This window comes from Pantherophis guttatus, chromosome 4 (genome assembly GCF_059756535.1).
Source record: "Pantherophis guttatus breed Tessera chromosome 4, ASM5975653v1, whole genome shotgun sequence".
NCBI classification, from domain to species: domain Eukaryota; kingdom Metazoa; phylum Chordata; class Lepidosauria; order Squamata; family Colubridae; genus Pantherophis; species Pantherophis guttatus.
This window is the reverse complement of record NC_142066.1, coordinates 34,380,407-34,404,384: the sequence shown is the minus strand read 5'-3', so window position 1 is coordinate 34,404,384 and position 23,978 is coordinate 34,380,407. Positions and strand designations below refer to the sequence as shown.

General features: G+C 38.9%; 1 protein-coding gene across 1 annotated transcript; it reads left to right on the top strand.

Annotated features, from left to right (window-relative positions):
* The first annotated feature begins 715 nt into the window (after positions 1–715).
* LOC117668683 (vomeronasal type-2 receptor 26-like) lies at positions 716–15,359 on the top strand. Its single transcript, XM_034422746.3, has 5 exons — positions 716–970; positions 2,431–3,282; positions 8,017–8,244; positions 13,714–13,840; positions 14,455–15,359. Exons 1-5 carry the CDS (start codon positions 716–718, stop codon positions 15,357–15,359), a joined length of 2,367 nt encoding a protein of 788 aa, XP_034278637.2.
* Positions 15,360–23,978: the final 8,619 nt, after the last annotated feature.

Here is a 23,978-nt window from a genome sequence, read left to right as displayed (position 1 = left end):
TTTTGGAGTGAGAGAGGAGAAATGCCTATCTTTGTGAGAATATAATTAGTTAACATTTTATTCTGATTTTGTGATTTTTTTAGAAATTCTGAAGTTCTTACATTTAAACTAACAAAGGCATTGCATTGCACCAAATAAATTTTGCTACTATTGTTTTTATAGTATAGGACAACTTTTGGATTTTGCTTAATTGACTTTAGCACATTATGGGATATTTGAAGTGTTTATTAAACAATTTATTATAGATATAATTTAAAAAGTTACAACCTATTTGCTACCCAATAATGGGATGCTGTTAAGAATATATTTTGCCAGTTCTGGCAAAATATAGGTAGATATATTCTACCTACCTATAGGTAGGTATAGCTAGGTATTCCTCTAAGAAAATATAAAGGAAACCAACACCAAACTCCATGCTATTTCTTTGAAGTTTTTTAAATTACAACAAAATATTATTCTACCAAAAGAAAAATGTCTATTTTAATGTCTGTTGTAGGGCAAATACTTTTCTCAGCATGTATAATCAAAATTGTTTCATGCACACACTCATGAAAAGCTAATAATCATTTACCTGAAAACTGAATGATAACCAATTTATCAGTTAACATTATTGTAACATAGTTTAGTTTGACTGCCCTTTTTAGATGCAAAATTTCATTCAGCATCTAATTCCTATTGCAGAGTCCTAATCAAGTATTATCAGCATATTTTGACCATGATATTTGCTGTTAAGAAGATCAATGAAGACCTGCAGCTCTTACCTAACGTCACCTTGGGCTTCAGAATCTATGAGACTTATGGTGGGGAATACACATATCATGCCACAATGGAACTTTTCTCCAGTCAGAACCTATTCGTTCCCAACTACAAGTGTGGCATTCTGAACCAACTTGTATCAGTTGTTGGGACTCTTGATCCTGGAGTTTCTTTTGCTATGGAAGATATTTTAGGCACTTTCAAAGTTCCACAGGTAAGGTGCATTGATAATGTTGTTTATACTTTGGTTTGTATTTTCAGATAGAGTGAATTGTAAGTTGTTAAGATACATTTATTTTCATATTCATTTTTCTGTGAAGTATATTTAACAATATGTATTTATGAAAGGATAAAACAAGGTGATACCAATTTCAGAATTTGATATGGTAGGTCATTTTGAAAAAATAACAAAAGAATTAAACATTTTGTGGTCTGCAGGACCTTTGGATTTCCTCCCAAGGAATTTGCTATTGTGATGAACAAAAAAATGATGCAGTTTTGTGGGTTGTACTTATTTGTTTTATTTTGTTATTAGCTTTAAATGCTGCCTTCAATCCATATACTCATGGAATAAGACATAGTGCTCTCTCCTCCCATGTTTTTCTCTAACTACCAGTTGTGGGCAGTTAGGCTGTGAGCAAGTATGATGGGCCCAAAGTTACACACTGAGCTCTTTTGGCTAGGATAGACTTCAGCTTGGTTCCTCCCATTCCCCATTGATCCCTTACTCAGTGCATTTCTTTGAAGCAAGGCTCAGCATGGAAAAATCTGAATCAGAGTGTAAGGAATTTTGGGGTGAGGATAGGATCCATTCCAAAAAAATGGATATGGGCCATACAATATATGCTGAGAAGCAATATTTCTTGGAGACAAAAAATCCTTGTATTAGAGCCATACTGGATCAATATCCTGAATCTTTTAAAAAAAAATTCTACAGCTTTGGGGAGACTCAGGAAAATACATTGCAATTTATATTAAGATAGAAAAAGACTAAATTGCTAAAGTCAATTAAGCAAAATCCAAAAGTTGTCCTATACTATTTCAAGTTTCCTTTATCTTCAGAAAAAAGATCTTAGAAGTCTATGGTTCTGTAGGATAGTTTGAACATCTTCATATAGCCTTGATAGTACAGAGGTTTAGTGCACCCTGTAATTAACACAGCTGCCTGCAATTTCTGCTGGTTCGAATCTCTCCAAGGCTCAAGGTTGACTCAGCCTTCCATCCTTTCTAAGGTAGGTGAAATGAGGACCCAGTTTGTGGGGGCAATAAGCTGACTTTGTATAAAACATACAAAAGAATGAAGGCTATTGCATTGTAAGCCACCCTGAGTCTCCGGAGAAGGGTGGCATATAAATCAAATTAAATATATATATATATATATATATATATATATATATATATATATATATATATATATATATATATATATATACAAAATTATTTCCATTCTTGATGAAAAAAGAGTAATATTCAAACAGGAAGGAAATTCAGAGAATCATTCAGTTATGCTGATAAAAAGGAATTCAATGATCATTTATCCAAACTACTCTTACAAATATTGCATACACAGAAATATTTTTATGTGCAGACATTATGGAGACATTTTAGACATTTTAGAACTCTTTATTTGTAGAAGATGCATATTGGTTTTGTTTATTTTTATTCTTTCTATAGCTCCTATATGGCCCTCTTCCAAATATGAATGGTAAAACTCATATCCCCTTCTATTACCACATGATTCCAGGTGAAGACTTTTATCTTAAGGGGATTCTTCAGCTACTTGTCCACTTCAGGTGGAACTGGATTGGAATTCTTGTGAAAGGAGATGGTGGAGAAAAATTTGAACAACTGATTTTTTCATGGTTTTCTCTCCATGGGATCTGTATTGCTTTCTTAGAGCAGCTCAAGACAATTTACATCAGCAATCTGGATGATGGTCTGAAATGGTTTGTGGACATATTTTATCATTTCATTAACAGCAAAGCTAATGTTGTGATAATCAAAGATAAATATGTTTTAGAATTGAGAACATTGTTATATCTGCCTGAAATGGAAATAGTTTCTATAAAGCCAAAAGGTAAGGTGTGGATTGTGGCTTCCCAAATGGGTCTTGCATCATTCTTTTATCATAAGACCTGGGACATCCAGGTCCTCCATGGCGCACTGTCCTTTGCAGCTTACACAAATGAAGTCGAAGAATTTCTACATTTTCTTGAGACAAGAAACCATTTCTCATTCTTTCCCCAAGATGGTTTCCTTAAAGATGTATGGGAACATGCATTTGGCTGTGTATTTCCAAACCCATCTGAGAATGATGATCCTGAGGGTATCTGCACTGGGAAAGAGAAACTGGAAAATCTTCCTTGGGCCTTTTTTGAAATGATGATGACCAGTCATAGTTACAGCATATATAATGCAATGTATGCTGTGGCACATGCTTTACATGCCTTACAAGTGGGTCAACAACCACATACAAGAAGGTTGAGTGGCAGAAAACCTAATCTTCAGGATGTACAGCCATGGCAGGTAATTTTGAAGTAATCAAATATGCTGGCAATGTGATGTCAATTGCAGATCATTAATGACAATGTTTTCTGAATTGAAAGTTAGGAATTTCACATATTCTTTCTTTATCCCTTTTTAAAAAAATCTTTGGGGATTGCTAATCTCAAAGTAGTATCTTTCTCCCTGACTCTTCCAAACTCTTTTTCCTTCTAAATACTTTCCTGAGCATTCTTCCAAAATACATTCAAAATAATTTCTGCCAAAAACATTATCAGCCCCAAAGCCATGAATCCAGCTCTTCTGTGAAAGAGAAGGAGGGTAAAATTAAGCTGAGCAGCTCAGTAGTGGGTTGCTACCGGTTCACACCGGTTCAGGAGGACTGGTAGTGATAAATTGGCGAGGGTCGCAGAACCAGTATTAATTGCTGGCTGGCCACACCCTCAAACCGGTCCCCATCTCACCCAGTCACTTCCTTTTCCTCCTTACCACCCAGGCAGCTTGCCTACCTAAGCTGCCTTCCCTGCCCTGCACCCCAACTGAACTGCCACCTCCTGGCTATAAGTAAGTCGCGCTACCCCCCCAGAGCATGCTGCGCCACCCCCACCAGGCTCACGACCTTACCTTTCCCGTCCCTTACAGAAGTCCCCTCCACCACCACCCCTTTTGGCTCCCAGAGGCTGCAGGGAGGCTTGCTAAGGCCAAAATGGGGTGTGTGGGGGGTGTTCGGTGCCCCCACTCCCACATCCTGTTTAGGCTCACAGGGGCTGCAGAGAGGCTTGCTAAGGGGTGCCTAGCAAGACTCCCTGCAGCCCCCTGGAAGCAAAAGCGGGCTGCAGGGTGGGGGGGCTTCAAGGGAGAAAGAAACAAAGAAATCCTCACTGTTTAGGAGATCCCCAGGTGCACTGAGCTTGAGTTGAGAGCTTATTGTATGTCCTGCACTAGCTATCTTTGCTCAGGCTTAGCTACAAAATGTTTTTCCTCACTGTTTGGGGATACCCACGTGCACTGAGCTTGAGTTGAAAGCTTATTGTTAAGTGGCTGCTAGCTATCCTTGCTCAGGCTAAGCTAATCAACAGTGGAGCTCTAAGAATGCCAGATGATCAATGAGCATGTTCTGAGTTTCAAAACATCTGACTTTTCTTCTTCCTACCAAAGACCTTCTGGGGTTCTTCACAGAAAGGGAGAAAGGAGAAAGGGGGGGGGAGAGAAAGAAACAAAGAAAGAGAGAGAGAGAGAGAAGAAAGAAAGAGACAAAGAAAGAAAAAGAAAGAAAAAGAAAAAGGAAGGGAGAGAGAGAGAGAATGCAGGTATCTCTTAACAGAGGCTTGAACTTGCCGGAAATTAGATCAAGCCCTACATCACTTAACCCAATATATCAGATTAAATTGTTATTGAATTATTTTTTGAATATATACTACATTCTCTTGTGTAATTTAGTTATAGAGTAAAACTAGTCTATTATGTCTCAAAATAAAAGGGAGATCAAAAATCCAATTAGTGCCATGTAAATTCTGGAATCCCCAAAGACCTTTCCCATTGTATTTATTAAACAAATTTATATAGCTACCCAATTCATATGACTTTATCACTTTCGTGTTCCTTTCATGTAGTTCTCAATGTGTCAATCTCCTTGCTACTCTATTTCCTCCACCAAAATTCTATTATCAATAATATTACCATACTTTACAGCTCTAATTTTTGTGTCAGTAATTTTCAGAAAAAGGTTTATTCCTCTCTTACATAGTTATTTTGAAGTAGCTTCATATGTCAGTTTACTTTTACCATTAAAAAAAAATGTTTTGTTGCATTATATGACTGCAAAAGCTTTTTAGCAGTTTCATGTAACAGGAAATATCCAGTAATAATTTTGAAAGTAGTTGTCATAGCCACAAACACCCTCCCCCCCCCCAAAAAAAAAGAGAAAGAGAGAGAAAGAGAGAAAGGAAGAGAAAGGAAGGGAGAGAGAGAAAAAACCCCTCTGTGCTATTATTTTTAATTCTTCCATTATTTATCATGTGTTAATATTTTACACTGTCCCTACACCTAGAATGATTTTACTGCCTTTCTTTTGCCCAGGGCTACCACATATTTTTCAGGGATTTACATGCATTCAATGTCTATAGTTCATAGATATGTGTGTGTTTATTTTGTTCATCAGGTTGCATAGGTCCATCTTAATATGCTATTCCTGGTATGTGATGTTTTGTATACATACAGAGAAAGAAGCACTCTTGTGATCTTTGACTTTTACACTTGCTATCAAACATCAGCCATAATACTAATGACTGTTTTGAACAATATGCACGAATGGTTATTTTATATGTGAAATTATGACTGAAATATTTCTGCATCTATATTGGTTCTCACTGTCAGGAAGTTTCTCCTTAAGTTTTAGGAAAAAAATTAACTTCTCTCTTTGTTCAGTTTCCATCCATTGCTTTTTTTTTTGCCTTCTGGTGCTTTGGAAAGTACATTGCCTATACATTCTTTCTAGCAGTCCCTTAAAAACCTGTTGCCTATCACACTCTTGGGCAAAGCATGTGAGCCGTTTCCTCCTTTCAGTGGTCCATGAAAGTACATCTATAGTATGTAGATAATAAGTTGAAAAAAGGTGAACAACATTTTTACAGAACTATAGATACATTGATGCTGTGTGTGACAAGGAATGGCTGGTAGGGGAGGGGCCAGGCGAGGGACCCCTTGATGTGAGTGACATTGAGTTGGCCATGCCCACCCAGTCACATGACCAAGTCATGCCCACAAAATAAGCCACGCCCACAGAACCCAATTTTAGAACTCATCCCTGGAGCAGCTGAACTGTAGATTATATAGAAAAAGGGGATAACTTTCCAAAAGGCAACAAGAAAGCTATAATCAGCGAGGTAGATGAAAGAAGTTCTTATTTAGTCTTTCCAGATGAAAATGCTTCTGAGGAATAAGAAAAGATTTGTAAGACACAATACAGGAATACAAACAAATATATTCATTTTGTGGCTTCTAAACCTACTTGGAGTAATTTTTAGGAATGGTATTTACATCACAACATCCCTAGTTAGTGGGGAAGCAGAATGAGAAGAATGAATAAGAATGAGCAGTAGAGAGAAAGAAGAGATGGTGGATAGAAGTTGAGCAAGGGACTGGTTAAAAAGAGAAAGATTAGATGTAGAAGAAAAGAGGAAGGAATTCCCTGAGATGAATGGGTATTATGTAGGCTCAAGTGCTTCAGACTTACCATCCTCACTAGCTTTTCTATTTGGCATAATAAAAAGGAATGACCTCAATGCAGTGTTGAGATTTTAGAGTGGTTTTTGGTTTGATAAAACCTGAATGTGCTTCACATTCAAAGGAGAATATTAACAAATTACATAAAGTTTTGGCACAAAGTTGTGTGTCAACAAAGAGATGCTGTAAAGCTGTAAGGTAACAAGATATACTTATCAACCAAAACCTCTAAGACCCACAGAGAATGGAGAAACTTAGCAAAGATAGTGATGGGCAAAGTTAGCAAAGAAAACTTTACCAGTGAATATGGACCGACATCCACAATGTCCTTAGTATAGGCTCAAAGTTAAATAGAAGAGACTAACAGAATTCTTCTAGTAGGAAAATACTAAGGCTTCCATTTGATATTCCTATAGAGACCAATTTCCCAGTGCTGCTCCTTCACTATCCTTCACCTGATAAATTGCACTTTATTCTAATCTCTGATCCACTCCACTCCATTTCATTCACATCCTTTGGATTTAAATAAAACCCTGGTAGCCTACCTTCCTCCCCCCCCCCACACACACACAAACACACAAACACACAATATGAAAACAATTCCAATCACAAGCTAATGAGAAACAGCCACTCAAATGTAACTGAGCCATTTCAGATCTCCTACAATACTTTCAGTTTGCTCTGACATCAACTGACTCTCCTGTTGCACTCTTGAAAAATTATAACATCCTTACCCAAGAGCTCCACCAATATATTACCCATAATAACAGTACAACTTAAAGGCAACAATAGCACCACTCCAAGTCATGGTTTGACAGGGTCTTTGTTTACACCAAAATAACTTGCTGCCACTTACCAAAATTAAATATCCAATCCTACTGTCACACTGTACCTTCCCCACCAGAAATGATAGTTTCAACAGCTGCTGGCACTCAACTAAAGGAAACCATGAAAAACTGACCCATTAGATAGTAGCAAAAGGCGTTTTCTGTATCGCCTCTGTTACCACCAAGGGTTTGATTAGATTTCTCAAGACAACAAGATATAACAAGGAGCAAGTTAAAATTATAGCTGCAATAATTGTTTCTATTATATTATTTCTAAATATATAGTATTGTATCTGAATCTTCCCTGATTTGCATATCTCTAATAATAATATAGAACTAATAATATAGAATATTTATTTTTCTTCCTCAACAAAAATAGTGCAAACTATATCATATTTATGTATAACATAAAATTCCCAGCCAAAATTGGTACATTTTTCAGAATTAAATATCCTAGATATATGGGATCTTATGGTGTGGGAATAGATTTCTCTTATTATTAAATAATAAGTACAGTATGATCATTTTTGATCAATGGTGGCATATAAATTAATGTACCTGGAGGACCACTGGAACATTGCGTATAAGAAGTTTTTCCCTTGTGTGTAAACTGTTTAGAGTTTCACGTACATTAACTGTGCTGTCCCTCTTACTCTCCTTTTCCTCTATTCTTTTTACAAATATTTTCACTTATTTCTAAATTCAGCTTCACTTCTTTCTGAAAAAAATTGCATTTAACAACAACATTGGGGTTCAAATTTCTTTTGATGAAAAAGGAGAACTGGTTACTGGCCTGGATATTGAGAACTGGGTCACATTCCCCAACCAATCTGTCCTTCGAGTGAAAGTTGGGAAGCTGGATCCCTGGGCTGCTGAAGGCCAAATGTTCACCATTCATGATGGAGCTATCATTTGGCCCATGACTTTCAACCAAGTAAGTTCTGAATGTAGGTGATTTTGTTTGGAATGATGTATTTAGTCCTCACTTACCAACCATAATTAGGACTGGTAGCTCTACTGCCAAAAGACACAAGCAGTGAATGAAGCATCACATGATGGCACTTACTCACAGTATCAGTTCCTGATGAAATCAGTAGCAAATCACTCATGTCATTAAGCTGGTCATTGCATGACTGCAACATGAAATTCCCTGCTGGCTTCCTTGTTTATTTTATTTATTTCACATGGCATACATTTGTCATGGAGATCTACTCTTACAAAGTAGTCCTGCCCATCTAATTGTTAGTTCATTCAATATTGAGCCTGAGTGTGTACCATCTGGCTAGTGGAGTTCAGATTGATGACATCTTCCAGGTCTCTTCCACTGATTTCCCCTCCTATCTGGGCACATTCAGTGCTGGTACCCTTTCTTCTTGTGCAGTTAGTCTTTTCCACTGGATTGGAGCCCAGTTAACTACTCACAATAATGCTTTTGAACTGCTGGGTGGGCAGGATACGAGCTAGTTAAGTGTGATGGGAACACAGCCTGTCCCACGGGGCTACTAGGGCTCAAACTATCCTATTGACTTTGCTTGTCAGAAGTCGGCTGTGAAGTCATAACTGGTGATCAGGAGACCACAAGAACACTGTAGGACCAATCATAAATCTCCATTTTCAATACCATTTGAACTAACTTGAACAGTCACTGAACAAGTGGTCAAAAAGTGAGGACTATCTTTATCTAAATAACACCACAACATCATTTAACATAGAAAGAACATAAAAAACTTATTCTTTCGTTTGGTACAAATCTGTCTGCACCTGGAAAGAATTATAGATAATATAAGAATTTCTGAAAAGCAGTATTACCTAATCCATTACACAAAATATTACTGAGTTTCCACAGATATGTTGTAGTAAATTTTAAAGTCATTGGAGATATAGAGAAAGCACTTCTTCATACATCACTCTAATACAATGTTTCCCAATCTTGATCATTTTTTGGCTCATGATCCCTCTCTGACCCCAATTTGCTTCTATGAACCACACCAGAGTAATTTCTAGCTGACAATTATTCATTAGGAGCAATAGAAATGTTTAATATTTATGGTGCTGAAAGTAATACAGTGAATGACAAATTGTGCACCTGATTGCCCACTTCAGGATCATACACTTCATACCCTAGAGCAGGGGTTTCCAAACTTGGCAACTTGGCAACTCTGGACTTCAACTTTCAGAATTCATGAATCAGTTATCCTGGATGGGAAATTCTGGGAGTTCAAGTGCATAAGTCTTAAAGTTGCCAAGATTGGAGAGACCTACCCTAGTGATACGAATTGGTTCCATTTGTGGCCATATAGTCCATATCAAGAATGTAATGGGAAATATAATTGTACATTAATGTAGTAGTATGTTGTATGTGGCTGACGTTGTCTTCTGGTCTATTAACACGATGTCAGGTTGATTGGCTAGAACTCCCCCATCTGTCTGGATTTTGAAATATAATGGGGACCTTACAATTCTTATATGCAAAGATAATTTTTCAAGAGGCAAATGGACTTTATTGGGGGGCGGTTTGAAGACATTTTGCTTCTCATTCAAGGAACTTCCTCAGCTTTGAATGAGAATGCATTATTTTATTTTATTTCATTTTATATCAAATTTATATACTGCCCTTCTCCCTGAGGACTCAGGGCAGTGTACAGCCAAATAAAAACATAGACTACAAATATTAAAATACTATTAAAAAGATATATATAAATTTGGCCCTGTAATTAAAAAACCAATGACAAACCAATTAAAAACATTTAAAAGTGTTAAGCCAGCCCGGCTTGCTGAAAAAAGAAAGTTTTAAGGGCACGGCGGAAGGCACTGAGGTCTTGGATTATCCTTATCTCTGGGGGCAGTTGGTTCCAGAGGGTAGGTGCCCCCACAGAGAAGGCTCTCCCCCTGGGGGTCGCCAGTCTACATTGTTTGGCTGATGGCAACCCGAGGAGGCCCTCTCTGTGGGAGCATACAGGTCGATGGGAGGTTGTCGGTAGCAGCAGACGGTCTCGAAGATATCTAGGTCCTATGCCATGGGGTGCTTTAAAGGTGATAACCAACACCTTGAAGTGCACCCGGAACACTACTGGGAGCCAGCGCAGCTCACACAGGAGAGGTGTTGTATGCGAGCGCCATGCAGCTCCTGTAATGCCGCATTCTGGACCAATTGGAGCCTCCGGGTGCCCCTCAAGGGGAGCACCATGTAGAGAGCATTGCAGTAGTCCAGGCGAGAGATGATGAGGGCATGAGTGACTGTGCACAGGGAATCCTGATCAAGAAAGGGCCACAACTGACGTATCAGGTGAACCTGACAAAAAGTCCCCCTGGCCACAGCCGTCAGATGTTCTTCCAAGGACAGCTGCATATCCAGAAGGACTCCCAGATTGCAAGCCCTCTCCGAGACTCGCCCCCAATAGTCAGAGATGGAGTCATCTGACTATATCGGGATGCCGGGAACCACAGCCACTCAGTCTTGGAAGGGTTGAGTTTGAGCCGGTTTCTCCCCATCCAGATCCGCATAGCCTCCAGGCACCGGGACATTACTTCAAGGGCATCGTTGGGGTAGTCAGGGGTGGAGATGTACAGCTGGGTGTCATCAGCGTATTGGTGGTACTTCACCCCAAAGCCACAGATGATCTCACCCAGCGGCTTCATATAAATGTTGAAAAGAAGGGGCAAGACAACCGACCCCTGAGGCACTCCACATATGAGAGGCCTCGAGGTCGACCTCTGCCCCCCTGCCAACACAAACTGCGACCAGTCGGAGAGAAAGGAAGAGAACCACCGTAGCACAGTGCCCCCCATCCCCAACTCTTCCAACCAGTGCAGCATGATACCATGGTCGATGGTATCAAAAGCTGCTGAGAGGTCTAACAGGGCCAGAACAGAGGAGCAACCTCTGTCCCAAGCCCTCCAGAGATCATCTGATGTGAAGCAAAATGTCTTCAAAGAAAAACAAGAAAGTCCTGTTGCTTCTTGAAAAACCACCTTTGGGGAAACCATGACTTGGATGATTGAGAATTTCCATAGACATTTAACATTTTTATACACCATAACTTTCTGTGGCATCGCCTATCTCGACTGAGGAAGTCTAGCCTATATCATATGCTTGATTGTGCCATTCAATGTATTGTGCCCCTGCCTGCATCTTACACCCTACCACTGTCTGATGGGATGCCTCTGAGGCCTTTCTGCATATTCACCACCTTGGATTCTATCTAGCCTGGTAGAACCCTACTTCAACGGATATGTTGCTTAGTGACCGTTCTTGTACTGTTACAATGAGTATCCCAGTGCTGCTTTTTTATTACTTTATTACCTTCTAACTGCTGGTAGAATTTTTCAATTTCAGACATCTCAGCTGTCATTGCTACAATGATACATCCCATGCAGGGTGTTGCCATGGCATTTTCTCTGCTTGATCTTCCACTCATGTCAATGATTGAACACCTCATTCACTCTTCACACTCAATTTGATGTCATCTATGTAGAGGAGGCGGTTGATGGTAGTTCTGTATCTCTATCCAGTCCTTGTGACATCGGAATGAGGGAGCTCAAGCCTATGCAGAACAGTGATGGGGATAGTGCGTTACCTTAATATATGCTGCATATATGATATTTGCAAGACACTTGTATGAGCTGTCTTGAGTTTACTTTCAATTTTGTGTTGTATAGTCTATTGAATTCATCAGGAACATTCTTGTAGACTTTATACAGACCCAGGCATTAAAGATCCATGTGTGTGGCATTGAATCATAAGCATTGCTGTAGTCAATCTAGGCTATGCTCAAATTGGTGTAACTAGAACTTGAATCTTGGGCAACTGCTCTATCTATGACCAACTGGTGCTTTGAGCTTGTACTATTGTTCCCAATGCTCTTCTCAGCTGTTCTTATGTACTGGCCCATATGGTCCCATAGTTTTGTTGGTGTGATGCTTGATAGGACTTTTCATTTTGTGGGGCAGCAGCTTACTGGCCAGTAGTTGGATAGTCGTATTCCGTTGTAGGGGTCTTTCATGATTTTTCCTTGTGTTAGCCAGTTTCAGTGGGATCCTGGTTCATCTTTGTTGCTAGGCATTCTTGCAGTGCATCATGATTAAAACCCAGCTTTGATGTGGGAGACTTTGCTTGTTGGAAGCTAACTGGGAAAGTTTCAAATGGTAATCAAATGACATTTCAGGCAGTGCAACTGTCAAAAAACATGCCAGTTGCCAAGTGCAAGATTTTTGATCACTTGAATATGTGGATGCTGCAATAGTCGTAAGTGTGAAAAATGGACATTAGTTATTTTTTTCAGTGCCAGTGTAACTACAAACAATCAGTAAACCAATGGTTGTTGATCAAGGACTACCTGCATGTTAGTTTTATTAGATCTATGGGGAAAAAAATAAAGTAAGATTTTGGAAAAGTTATTCCCAAAAATAAACCTCTGGATTTAAAAGAAAATTGAATAAAACTGTGTAATTATAATCCTTTTGCATAGATAATTACTAATTGGCTTATATATTTTGCAATAAGCATGAGACTTAGAACTTAGTATGGATAGTATCAACCATAGTATCTTCCTTGAATTCTACAACTCTTGAGAGCTAGAGATGCCAGTTTGTAAGTGGTTAATTCAATTATTCACTTGGGAGAATGGACAGGATATCAATTGGTTTCTCCCATGAAGGTGACTACAGGATTTGGTTCTCACTCTCTTATATTTCATATCTACATAAAACCACTCTGAATGTCATCCACTGGTTTGGAAAGTTATGACTGTTCTTCTGCAATAGACATTAAGTGAATCATCATTATTGTTAAATGAATCTGAGGTCATTAAGAGAACACCATAGTTATTAAGTAAACCCATTCTTTCCTAAGGGGTATTTTAACAAAAAATTGGAAGTAAATACTGGTTTTCAGTAAAAATATTGTAAATTGTGATGACATGATCATCTATTACTGTGGGCCAATTGCCAAATGCAATACTTTGGAATTGGGTTATAAGCACCTTTTGGAGTGTCAGTCATAGCTTTGAATGGACACTAAGTGACTGTCACAAATCAAGGAGTTCCTGTATTCAAAATATCTAATTACCCAAAGTGTGAAAGATTACATGTCCAGAAAGAAGACTTTGATTAAGCTGAGTGCCAGAGAAATAATTCAGCACTGGGACATACTTTAAGCCTAAAATATTTCCCAGTTTAGAAGAAAGAATTGATGTAACCAGTAAAGTAAAACAAAGAATGAAGATTGATTTTTGTGGTGGTGGTGGTGATGATCATGATGAGGATGATATGATAAAGAAAAAAATGAAGGTAGAATTAGAATTCATTATTTGTCAATCATTAAAATCCAATGATTTTTCTATCTTCTTTTCCAAGTATCTGACTGAATGCTAACATTTTCCTTTTTATTTCACTTATTGGATAGAGGATACCTATTTCAGTATGTACTGAGAGCTGCCTCCCTGGATATTTCAAAAGGAAGCAAGAGGAAAAGCCATTTTGCTGTTATGATTGTCATCCATGTCCCAAAGAGAAAATGTCAAGCCAGAGAGGTAAGAAGCTTCATGAATCAAGTTCAGTTATAACTCTACAGGAAGGTGAGTTGTATTTGTTGTAGTTGTATTCTTTCATCAGTTGGCAGAGTATGGTCTCCCCAAAAAATAATTATAAGACCTCAGCAAAGAAATAAGAATTTAAAATGGGTTCTGGTTTAAAAAACCTCCCCAAGCCATTAATATAATTGATAAAAATAATGTTGAAAGTCCCAATTTCTGTTACATTGGGGTAAGCTTCTCATTTCTAGAACTGTGTATTATTCTATCTCTCATAATATCTGTGCCAATCAATAGATGGAAATATGTTGATGAGCTCATTCCTTAAAAACACACTGCAATTCTTAAACTGGAGAAATATAGTTCAATATTCACACAATTGAATATTAATAAATTACTAATATTAAATAGAAATCCTTAAAAGAGAATTTCCATGTTAAAATACAAACACTATTAAGATTGGCAATGCCAGTGTCAATCTTGCTTTTAAGAAGGCAAATCAAAAGCCTCTGTCATAAAAATATTGGTAAAATAATGACAGAACTCAAATAGAAATTTAAATATAGACACACATGCATGTATATGTATTTAATACAGATATATTTAAATTCCAGACATGGATGACTGTTCCAAATGTCCAGAAGATCAATATCCAAACAAGGTCCAGGATTCGTGTATTCCAAAAAGAATATCATTCTTAACCTATGAGGAACCAATGGGAATAAGTCTAGTCATTCTGGCAATTTTCTTTTTTCTTTGCACGACTTTGGTGCTGGCAACATTTTTGAAGTATCACCATACTCCCATTGTCAAGGCCAATAACCGAAATCTCACCTATGTTCTTCTCATCTCCCTCCTCCTCTGCTTTCTTTGCCCATTGCAGTTCCTTGTTGTACCAGGCAATATAGTATGTCTCTTTCGACAAATTAGCTTTGGCATCATCTTCTCAGTGGCTGTGTCTTCTGTGCTGGCAAAAACCATCACTGTAGTTCTGGCTTTCATGGCCACCAAGCCAGGATCCAGGATGAGGAACTGGGTGGGAAAAGGACTGGCCACTTCCATTGTTATTTCTGGTTCCCTGGTTCAAACAGTCATCTGTACTGTGTGGCTGTTCACATTTCCCCCTTTCCCTGATATTGATACCCATTCAGAAATTGAGGAAATCATACTGCAGTGCAATGAAGGCTCATCTATCATGTTCTTCTGTGTGCTGGGCTACATGGGCTTTCTGGCAGCTGCAAGTTTCACCATAGCTTTTTTCTCCAGGAATCTCCCCAGCAGTTTCAATGAGGCCAAATGCCTCACTTTCAGCATGCTGATCTTTTGCAGTGTGTGGATCTCTTTTGTTCCATCCTACCTGAGCACCAAAGGCAAATACATGGTTGCTGTGGAAGTGTTCTCCATTTTGGCCTCCAGTGCAGGGTTGCTTGTCTGCATATATTTCCCCAAATGTTACATAATTATTTTTAGACCAGAGCTAAACAACAGGGAGCAACTCATTAAGAGAAGAAGTTTGTAATATATGACCTAAAGTCTCCTATAATTATTTTTCTATTTTAGAAGTGTTTCTTTAAAACTCTAGTAAATTTATCAGTGATTTTGAAGAGATGAAAATGTTTGGGTGAGTTTCTGATACAGGAGTAAAGCTTAGTGAAATTATTCCTCATTTAGGTTAACTGAAAATCTGAGATATTACGAGGCCTTGAGTCTCTTTAATTTTGCAGGTGTTTTTTCCTGGTCTATAATGTAAAAGCATGAAAATGTGCTTTCTCTTCTAGTACAAAAAAAGAGTAGTGGAAACTCCTCTAAAGTACGCTAATTTTGCAGGGTTTTAGATGAGAGCATCAATGTTATCACTGGAAAACATTTTTCAAATACAATCAAGTGGTTTATTTAAGTACTTGTCATTTTCAGTACTCGTTGCACTTCCCAGAACCAATTAATGATGAGTACTGATATACCACTGCATTATACAGAAATAGCAGGGATGAAAGATAATACAGCATTACTAAACTGTATTGCAGAAATAAACTTAAATTGTGTTGAACTATTACAGCAAGTATCCTAATATAATTTTCATTTTTTTGGAGTGATCGTCATTTCTTTACGACTGTGCTGCAGTAAGGACCAAGCAATTAATGATTAGGAGTAAACATGACTGTACATATAACACTAACCAATCATATTAACTAGACAGTTAAGCGAACTGTATTGGTGAAGTGATTTTTCATTTTGGAGGGATGGGATTCTTAGATTATCTCAATATACTCTACATGGACAAGCTCTTAAAACCATTCATAAATTTCATTCGGTCCAGAATAAGGCTGCATTAGCAATTTTGGTTGTCACATAGTATTCTCATGTTGCAGTGTTGCTGTGTGAGCTGCATTGGCTTACAGTTTCTTTCTGGCTACAGATCAAGGTTGCTTGTTATCGTTATATTAATTTCTTGTGTCTTCCTCTTCCCAAGGGCATCTGCCTACTCCACTATCAGAGTGGGTTCACTCCATTTTCCACCTCTTAAATGTCATTATGTAGAAGGACCTAGGCATCAAATATCTCAATAGTAGACTCATACTTTGGAATGTGATTTAGCAGTCCCTTATACCTGGGCCTTCTACAAAGCTAAATGACCTGTTATCATAAGTCAAGTTACTGAAATCACAAGTCAAAGAGAATTCCCCCTATTGCGCATCATGTCTGTCTGTGCAATGCAATCCTATTTACTACAAAATGCTTCATGATTTGATCATTTCTGACATCTTTGTCAGAGTATAGCTTTAAAATATTTATTTATTTTATTTATTTTATTGAATTTCTATACCGCTCTTCTCCCGAAGGACTCAGGTCGGTGTACAGCCAGAAATAAAACCATAACAATATAAAAATTAAAAGCAATTAAATAAATTAAATAAATTGGCCAAAAACTCTAATAAAACAACCCATTAAAATAGTTAGGCCAGCCCTGCTTGTTGGAATAATAATGTTTTTAGGGCGCAATGAAAGGTACAAAGGTCAGGAATCCTACGAATCTCCAGGGGCAGCTCATTCCAGAGGGTAGGGGGGCCCATAGAGAATGCTCTCCCCCTGGGGATCATCAGCCGACATTGCCTAGCTGACGGCACCCGAAGGAGCCCCTCTCTGTGGGAGCGTACCAGTCGATGGGAGGCTATCGGTGGCAGAAGGCGGTCCCGTAAATACCCAGGTCCCAAGCCATGGAATGCTTTAAAAGTAGCAACCAACATCTTGAATCTCACCCGGAAGAACACTGGGAGCCAGTGCAGCTCGCGCAGGAGCAGTGTTACATGGGAGCATCGAGTCACTCTCGTAATTACCCGCGTGGCCGCATTCTGGACCAGTTGGATCTTTGGGTGCTCTTCAAGGGGAGCCCCATGTAGAGAGTGTTACAATAGTCCAGACGGGAGGACAAGGGTGTGAGTGACTGTGTGTAAGGAGTCCCAATCCAGAAAGGGACACAACTGGTAAATCAGGCGAACCTGATAAAAAGCCCCTCTGGCCACAGCCATCAAGTGGTCTTCTAAGGACAGCTGTGATTCCAGGAGGACATCCAAGTTGCGAGCCCTCTCTGAGGGGGTCAAGGTCTCACCCCCAGTAGTCAGTGATGGAGTCAACCACAGCCACTCGGTCTTGGAAGGGTTGAGTCTGAGCTTGTTCCTCCCCATCCAGATCCGTACGGCTTCCAGGCACTGGGTCATCACTTCAAGGGCATCATTGGGGTGGCCCAGGGTAGAAATGTATAACTGAGTATCATCAGCGTACTGATGGAAATCCACCCCGAAGCCACGGATGATCTTGCCCAGCGGCTTCACTTAAATGTTGAACAGGAGGGGTGAGAGGACTGACCCCTGTGGCACCCCACAAACTAGGTACCTTGGGATCAACCTCTGCCCCCCTGCCAACACAGACTGCATACGAACAGAGAGGAAGGAGGCAACCACTGTAGAATGGTGTCCCCCACTCCTAACCCCTCCAGCTGGCGCAGCATGATACCATGGTCGATGGTATCAAAAGCCGCCAAGAGATCTAACAGGACCAGGACAGAGGAACAACCTCTGTCCTGAGCCTCCAGAGATCATCAACTAATGTGACCAATGCCGTTTCCGTGCTATACCCAGGCCTGAAACCCGACTGGAATGGATGTAGATAGTCCGCTTCATCCAGGTGCTGTGGAAGTTGTCGTGCCACCACACTCTCAACAAACTTCGCCACAAAACAAAGGTTGGAGACAGGACTCTCAACAACCTTTGCCACAAAACGAAGGTTGGAGACAGGACAATAATTTGATAAAGCAGCAGATAGACAGACAGACAGACAGACAGACAGACAGACAGACAGACAGACAGATAGATAGATAGATATCTTTGTAAAGTAGCCCTTTACCTTACCGGGGGATACTTTTACATGTTTTACAATGAGGGACACTACCAGGATCTGTACTTTGTAATTCTCATTACCGCCCCTGATCAGGCAGAACTTATTTTTTACTTTTTGAAAGTTTAATTTTCACATCCACTCTGCTAATCAGTAGTTTGTCTTGAAAAAAGAGATTGCTATGCAATGGGCCTAGCAGGTCCCATTCATGGCTGCCTGCTGTGTGTCTGGCTCTCACTCTGAAACCGGAGTTACCAGTGGCTGTCAGCAGGGTGTTCTCCATGAGTGATGCATCATCCTTTTAAAAACCACCAGCTGAAAACTGAGTACCCAAGGCACCACCTCCAAAGTTCAGAATAAGCTCAATAGGAGCTCTGTATGCACAGGAGTGGTGACTCTGTGTAATTGACTCTGTGTAATTACACAGTCGCCTAATGTAACATCCACCTAATTAAACAGCGTCACTATGGGGTCATTGATAAGGCTCATTCTTGCACCATCATCTACATCTGTGCCATCTGCCTTTACAATCTTGCAACTCACATACAGCAGAATATTGTTTAGATACGTGTAATGCTCACCGTGTCCCGTTATATAAAAAATCCCAACAGCACATTGAGCGTCAATGCTGATAAAGTGGGGATCTCGGTTTATGTGCTGTTTTCAAGTCTGGTTTGTGTGGGGGCTATTTGAAAAAGATCTAGCTCCGATTTGACACATTTCTCTGAAGCCTCGTGGATAAAGCCATTTTATGTTAGAAGATGCTCTGTTTGGCAACAGCGCTTCCTTCCTTCTGAACGTTTCCTCTTTGTCTGGCATTTATTTTTCACAAGCTTCCTTTTTTAGGAGGCATAGGCCTCCCAACAGAATGTTTCTTCTTGATTACAGCCATACCAGCCCCCTCCTGACCGCCCTCTACAATGTGTGATACAAGATTGCCCAACATATCTCTGGCAATGTTATTAGCAGTCGCTGTCATGTGCGGTTTAATGATTTCTAATCCCCTCCTCAGTAATGGCATTGCTTTTCTTTTCTTTTTTTTTATTGAAAAAGTTTTTCAAATACAGATTTTTCCCCCTTTTCCCCCCTTCCCTAACCCCCCTCCCCCTCCTCTCCCCCCATGGCTTCTCCAAGATGAAATCCAAATTGATATCACATTATATAATACTTTACCACCCTTTTACACCACCCCCATGTGCTAAACATTTCTTTCTAACATTATTATTATATCCCCTGTATACTATACATTTCAAAACAACATTCGGCTATAAAACTATATAATAGATCCTAATTTGGCATTTATTCTACTCATAATCTACCCATTTCCTCCAGCCCCATACGTATATCTCTTAATTCAAATCTTTTAAGTATATTAATATCTAAACATAATATCCATTTTCCTGAACAAAGCAATCAGTAACCTAACCTATCTCCTTGTACCATATCGATTTTATTTCACCCACTTTCCTGCAGGTCTACCATACATAATATATTTAATATCTTTATTCTTCTGCCCATATCACTAAAAGATATTTCCATATGTAAATAAAATCCTCAAATGACTTTAAATTTGTATTCCATGTAGTATCTTCTGTAATGCCTTTCAACTAGATTGTTAATTCCATCGACCATGTTCGGGTAACATCAAATCCTGCTTCCAACAGTGTATTTAGTATCTTCAATTACCATCTACCCCCATCATTGATAAGTATTTCTGTATATAACCCCCCCCGAGTGACTTTATATTTATATTCCATATAGTATCTTCTGTAATGTCTTTTGTCTAGATTATTAATTTTAACAACCACGTTAGGGTAACAACCAGATCATCTGCATGCCCCTATTCCATAGTTCTCTTGCCTTGTAGCTCAACATATGCGTAGTCCATCTTTCATAGAGTCCATAATAGAAAGTTCCAGTCCACTCAATCACAGGCCATCTTCCACATCCCAAAGACACCAGCACTGCAGAGATCTGTTATTCTTCTCAAAATAGTATAAGTCTGTAATTTGCCTCCGTTATGTTTTCATGTATCTGCTTCTATAAGTCCCGCTTATTATATTTAATCGTCTCTTAAATAACTGGCATTAATCTGTTGGCTAAAAAAGAATTGTTTAGTTTAAAATTTTTTAGTTTTGTAGAACCTGCTTCCTCTTTTCTTAACTTGTGGTTTAGATCTCCACCCTGGTTGCCTTTCTAGGACTTGTATATCAGCTGATTGAATTACATGCTGGTCTTTAACTTGATAAGACATCAAATCGAGATCCAAAGCCGCCTCTCTTATATTTATAGGTGATCCAGCTATAGCCTCTAAAGGAGAATCTAAAAGTGGCTCATCCAAAAAGCCCTCTATAACTTGTTGTTTTTCCATTACCTCCATCTCCATCTGCTTAGCCTGAGTTTCAATCTCTTGTTCATTTTGCTTTTCTTTATCCCCCTCCTGTATTCCTGACACTGATAACATACGTGGAGATGTTGGGCCCATTTTAAAAACCTTCTAGTAAAATTCTTCCGCTTTTTCAAGAGTGTTTAATTGATATCTTTCTCCTTGATATCTCAATATTATACCAACTGGAGCATCCCACCTAAATGGGATGTTTTGTTTCTTTAGCTCAGTCACCAAAAATCTAAAGTCCTTTCTATCTTTTAACATCTTGGACGGCAGCTCTTTATATATCCAGATCTTCATTCCATTCATTTCTAGAGTGGAGTTAAAAGACTTTTGCACAATATCATTTCTTATTCCTTTATCAGTAAAATAAATCACCACATCTCTAGGCAATTGTCTTTGCTTTGCCACCCAAGAATTTACTCTGTAGACCTTATCAATCTTACAGAATACCTCTTCAAAACTAACCTTTAAAATCACAGCCAGAACTTCAGCAGACATCTTTCTCAAGTCCTCCCTGTTATTTTCCTGTATTCCCCTCATTCTGATCGCAAATTCCATGGATCTGAATTGCATCATTGTAACTTCATTTTCAATCCTTTGCTTTATATTATCTACATTGTAAGTCTTGTGATCAGCTTCCTTTATTTTAGACTCTACTTCTGAGCTATTTTCTTGAATCATTGTCAAGTCATTTTCAATTCTTTGTATTTTATTATCCAGATTATGAATCTTATAATCAGCTTCCTTCATTTTAGACTCTATTTCTAAATTGATATCTTTATCCATCTTTATAATTACTTCTGAAAAGCTTTTCAAAGCTGTTACAATATAGCGCTTCAGGTTATCATACTTTTGTTGAACCAACTCTTTAATTTCCTGTCTAAATTTTTCAAGATTCTGGTTCATAATCTCGTCTTGCCAACTCCTCCACAACAAATTCCTTTAAGTCTTTAAAACCATTCTTCTGCATCTGTAAACTCAAAAATTGCTCTTGTGATTTATAAATGGGGGACCCCCCCCCACAGCTTGGTTGTCTGGCTTTGTCAGTTTTAACGCCATCCTGCCACGCAAACAGACTCTTTTTAAAGAAAAAGTCTTCTCTCCACACAATATCAATATCAAGTCTCTAAGAAGGAAGAAGCATGAAACATAAATTTTTCTCTTCTCTTCTAGCCAGCACTATTGCTTCAAATATTTTGTAGCATATTAAACCATTCAAACGGAAAGACTTTCGCTTTCAGCTTTCTTCTCAAGCCTCAGCCAGCTGCCATTTTAAACTTTTTTTTCCCCTTTCACTCTTTCTTCATTCTTAAAATCAATGATAGGGTTGTTACAAATACTTGCAATTTAGAGTCCCAAATCCGGATTTCATCCTGCTTATTCAAGCAATCTGTTAGTTTTCGCTGATTAGGTTGGTCACATCGTCTAGCTCTGCAAAGCGCAGAGTTCCCCCGAAGCACGGAGCAGTAGCGAGCTGGATAGGGAGCCTCATCCTGCTTCCTCCCCAAGAGTAAAAACAAACTCTGGGGACTTTGCAGAGGGCTCTACCTGTTCTCGCCGGCTCTCCTCACATTTCCTTAAAGAAACGGAGTTTTTTGAGCTGCCTCTCAGCTGTAAGGGGGCTCTTTATGAGCGGTGGGGCTGGCGGTCCCAAAAGACCGTCTGGGGACGATGGAAGCCAAACCGGAAGCCCCGGAATTGCTTTTCGAAAAAGCCCCTGGAACACACTTCCTATGCCTGTACCATACATAACAGGTGCTCCTTGGAAGCCTGCTAGACCGTTTCCTGCCAGAGCCCTGTAATAGACAACATAGTGTTGAGGCCTCCCACACATCTTTATCCCGACCATCCTTCAGCTTTCTGAGGCCTGAAATAAAGCTTAACAACCACCTTACCGCGGTTAAAAGCTATGTTTTCATTCTGATCTGTCTTGATTTCTACAGTAATCGTATCAATATAATGTTTGTTGATGGGCACATAATGCGGTCACTCAAAGGTTGTCATTATTATTTTGTTGTCATTACCTTGCATGGGTAAACACTATAGTAAAGGCACATAGAAATGGGTAAACACCGTAGTAAAGGCACATAGAAATTGCCCACTATTTGAGGACTTACAATATTTGTATAAATATACAGCATGTTGAATCTCTGGTAATGTCCGTGACAACGTTGATTTTATTGGTACGAACAAGTGGTTGTATGCCTAATATATTCCCAAGTCTTCAGTGACTAGGATACTGTAGGGCCCTTTGGTTTTCAGTCTGATTTTTTTGTCCTATTGTATCATACTTCACAAACACTTTTGGAGATTCTTCGTCCTCTGCCATAACTTCATTCATATTTTCTATAATATGCTGGACGGTTGTGTAGTGTCCAGCTTTTAAAGAAAAAAGCCATTTTTTTCTCCCATTAGCAATTTCAAAATATTCCCTTGGATTTATTGTATTTCAGGTGTGTGGGTACTGTATCTAACCAGTCCTACTTCCCATGATCTTGGATGCATCAGCACCTTTACTAATTGAATAGTAAAGTTGGAACTTTTGTTGTTGAGAAACACAAATGCAGATGCATTGCTGGGCAGTGCAGTATAAAAGCCAGCCATGTCAAAATTTATACAGTTTGGCCTCCTTAATCCAACTATTGAATTTCTCTGGCCAGCTGGTCCATTTAACTAGGAGTTCTCTTTGTTTTCCCCTCACCCTTTTCCGGAATATTTTTTCAATTCTGTAGACATGTTCTTGGTCGCTAGGAATCTTTTGCAACTCTTTTGGGTAAAAAGAACCCTGTACTGGGTCCTCCGCATAATCCATTAATCTATATATCTCCCTTTCCCCCCTCCTAACTGCTCTTTGATGATAAATATTTCATCTGTAAAGGTTTGCTGATAAACCTTTTCAAACATTCCCTTTAGTCTGGATATCCTAACGTGATTCCCCACCTTAAGGATTTTTAAATTTCTGATCATTTTAAATTTTTTCCTGACTTATCCAATAAACAGACAGCCCAGGCATATTTGGATAATACATCGACTACTGTTAAAATAAATTTTGTGCCATTGTTTTCAATGGCAAAACCTGATAAGTCCACAAGATCGGCTTGCCATTGACAGTCTATGCAAAAAAACTATTGTTGCATTCCTAAGAAAGCTAATTCTTGCAGGTTTATGAAGGGTATAAGCATCTTGTCTGGAAAGCCATGTCAAGTTTTTAATCCGCTTTTGACAAGCCTTAAATAGGGCATTTACACCCCCATAACTACCCAAATACTCGGGTTTATAATAAAGCTCCTTTAGAAGTTTTTCATACTTCATTCTGCTCTGTTCACCCCATACAATAAACATACTTTACTCTTT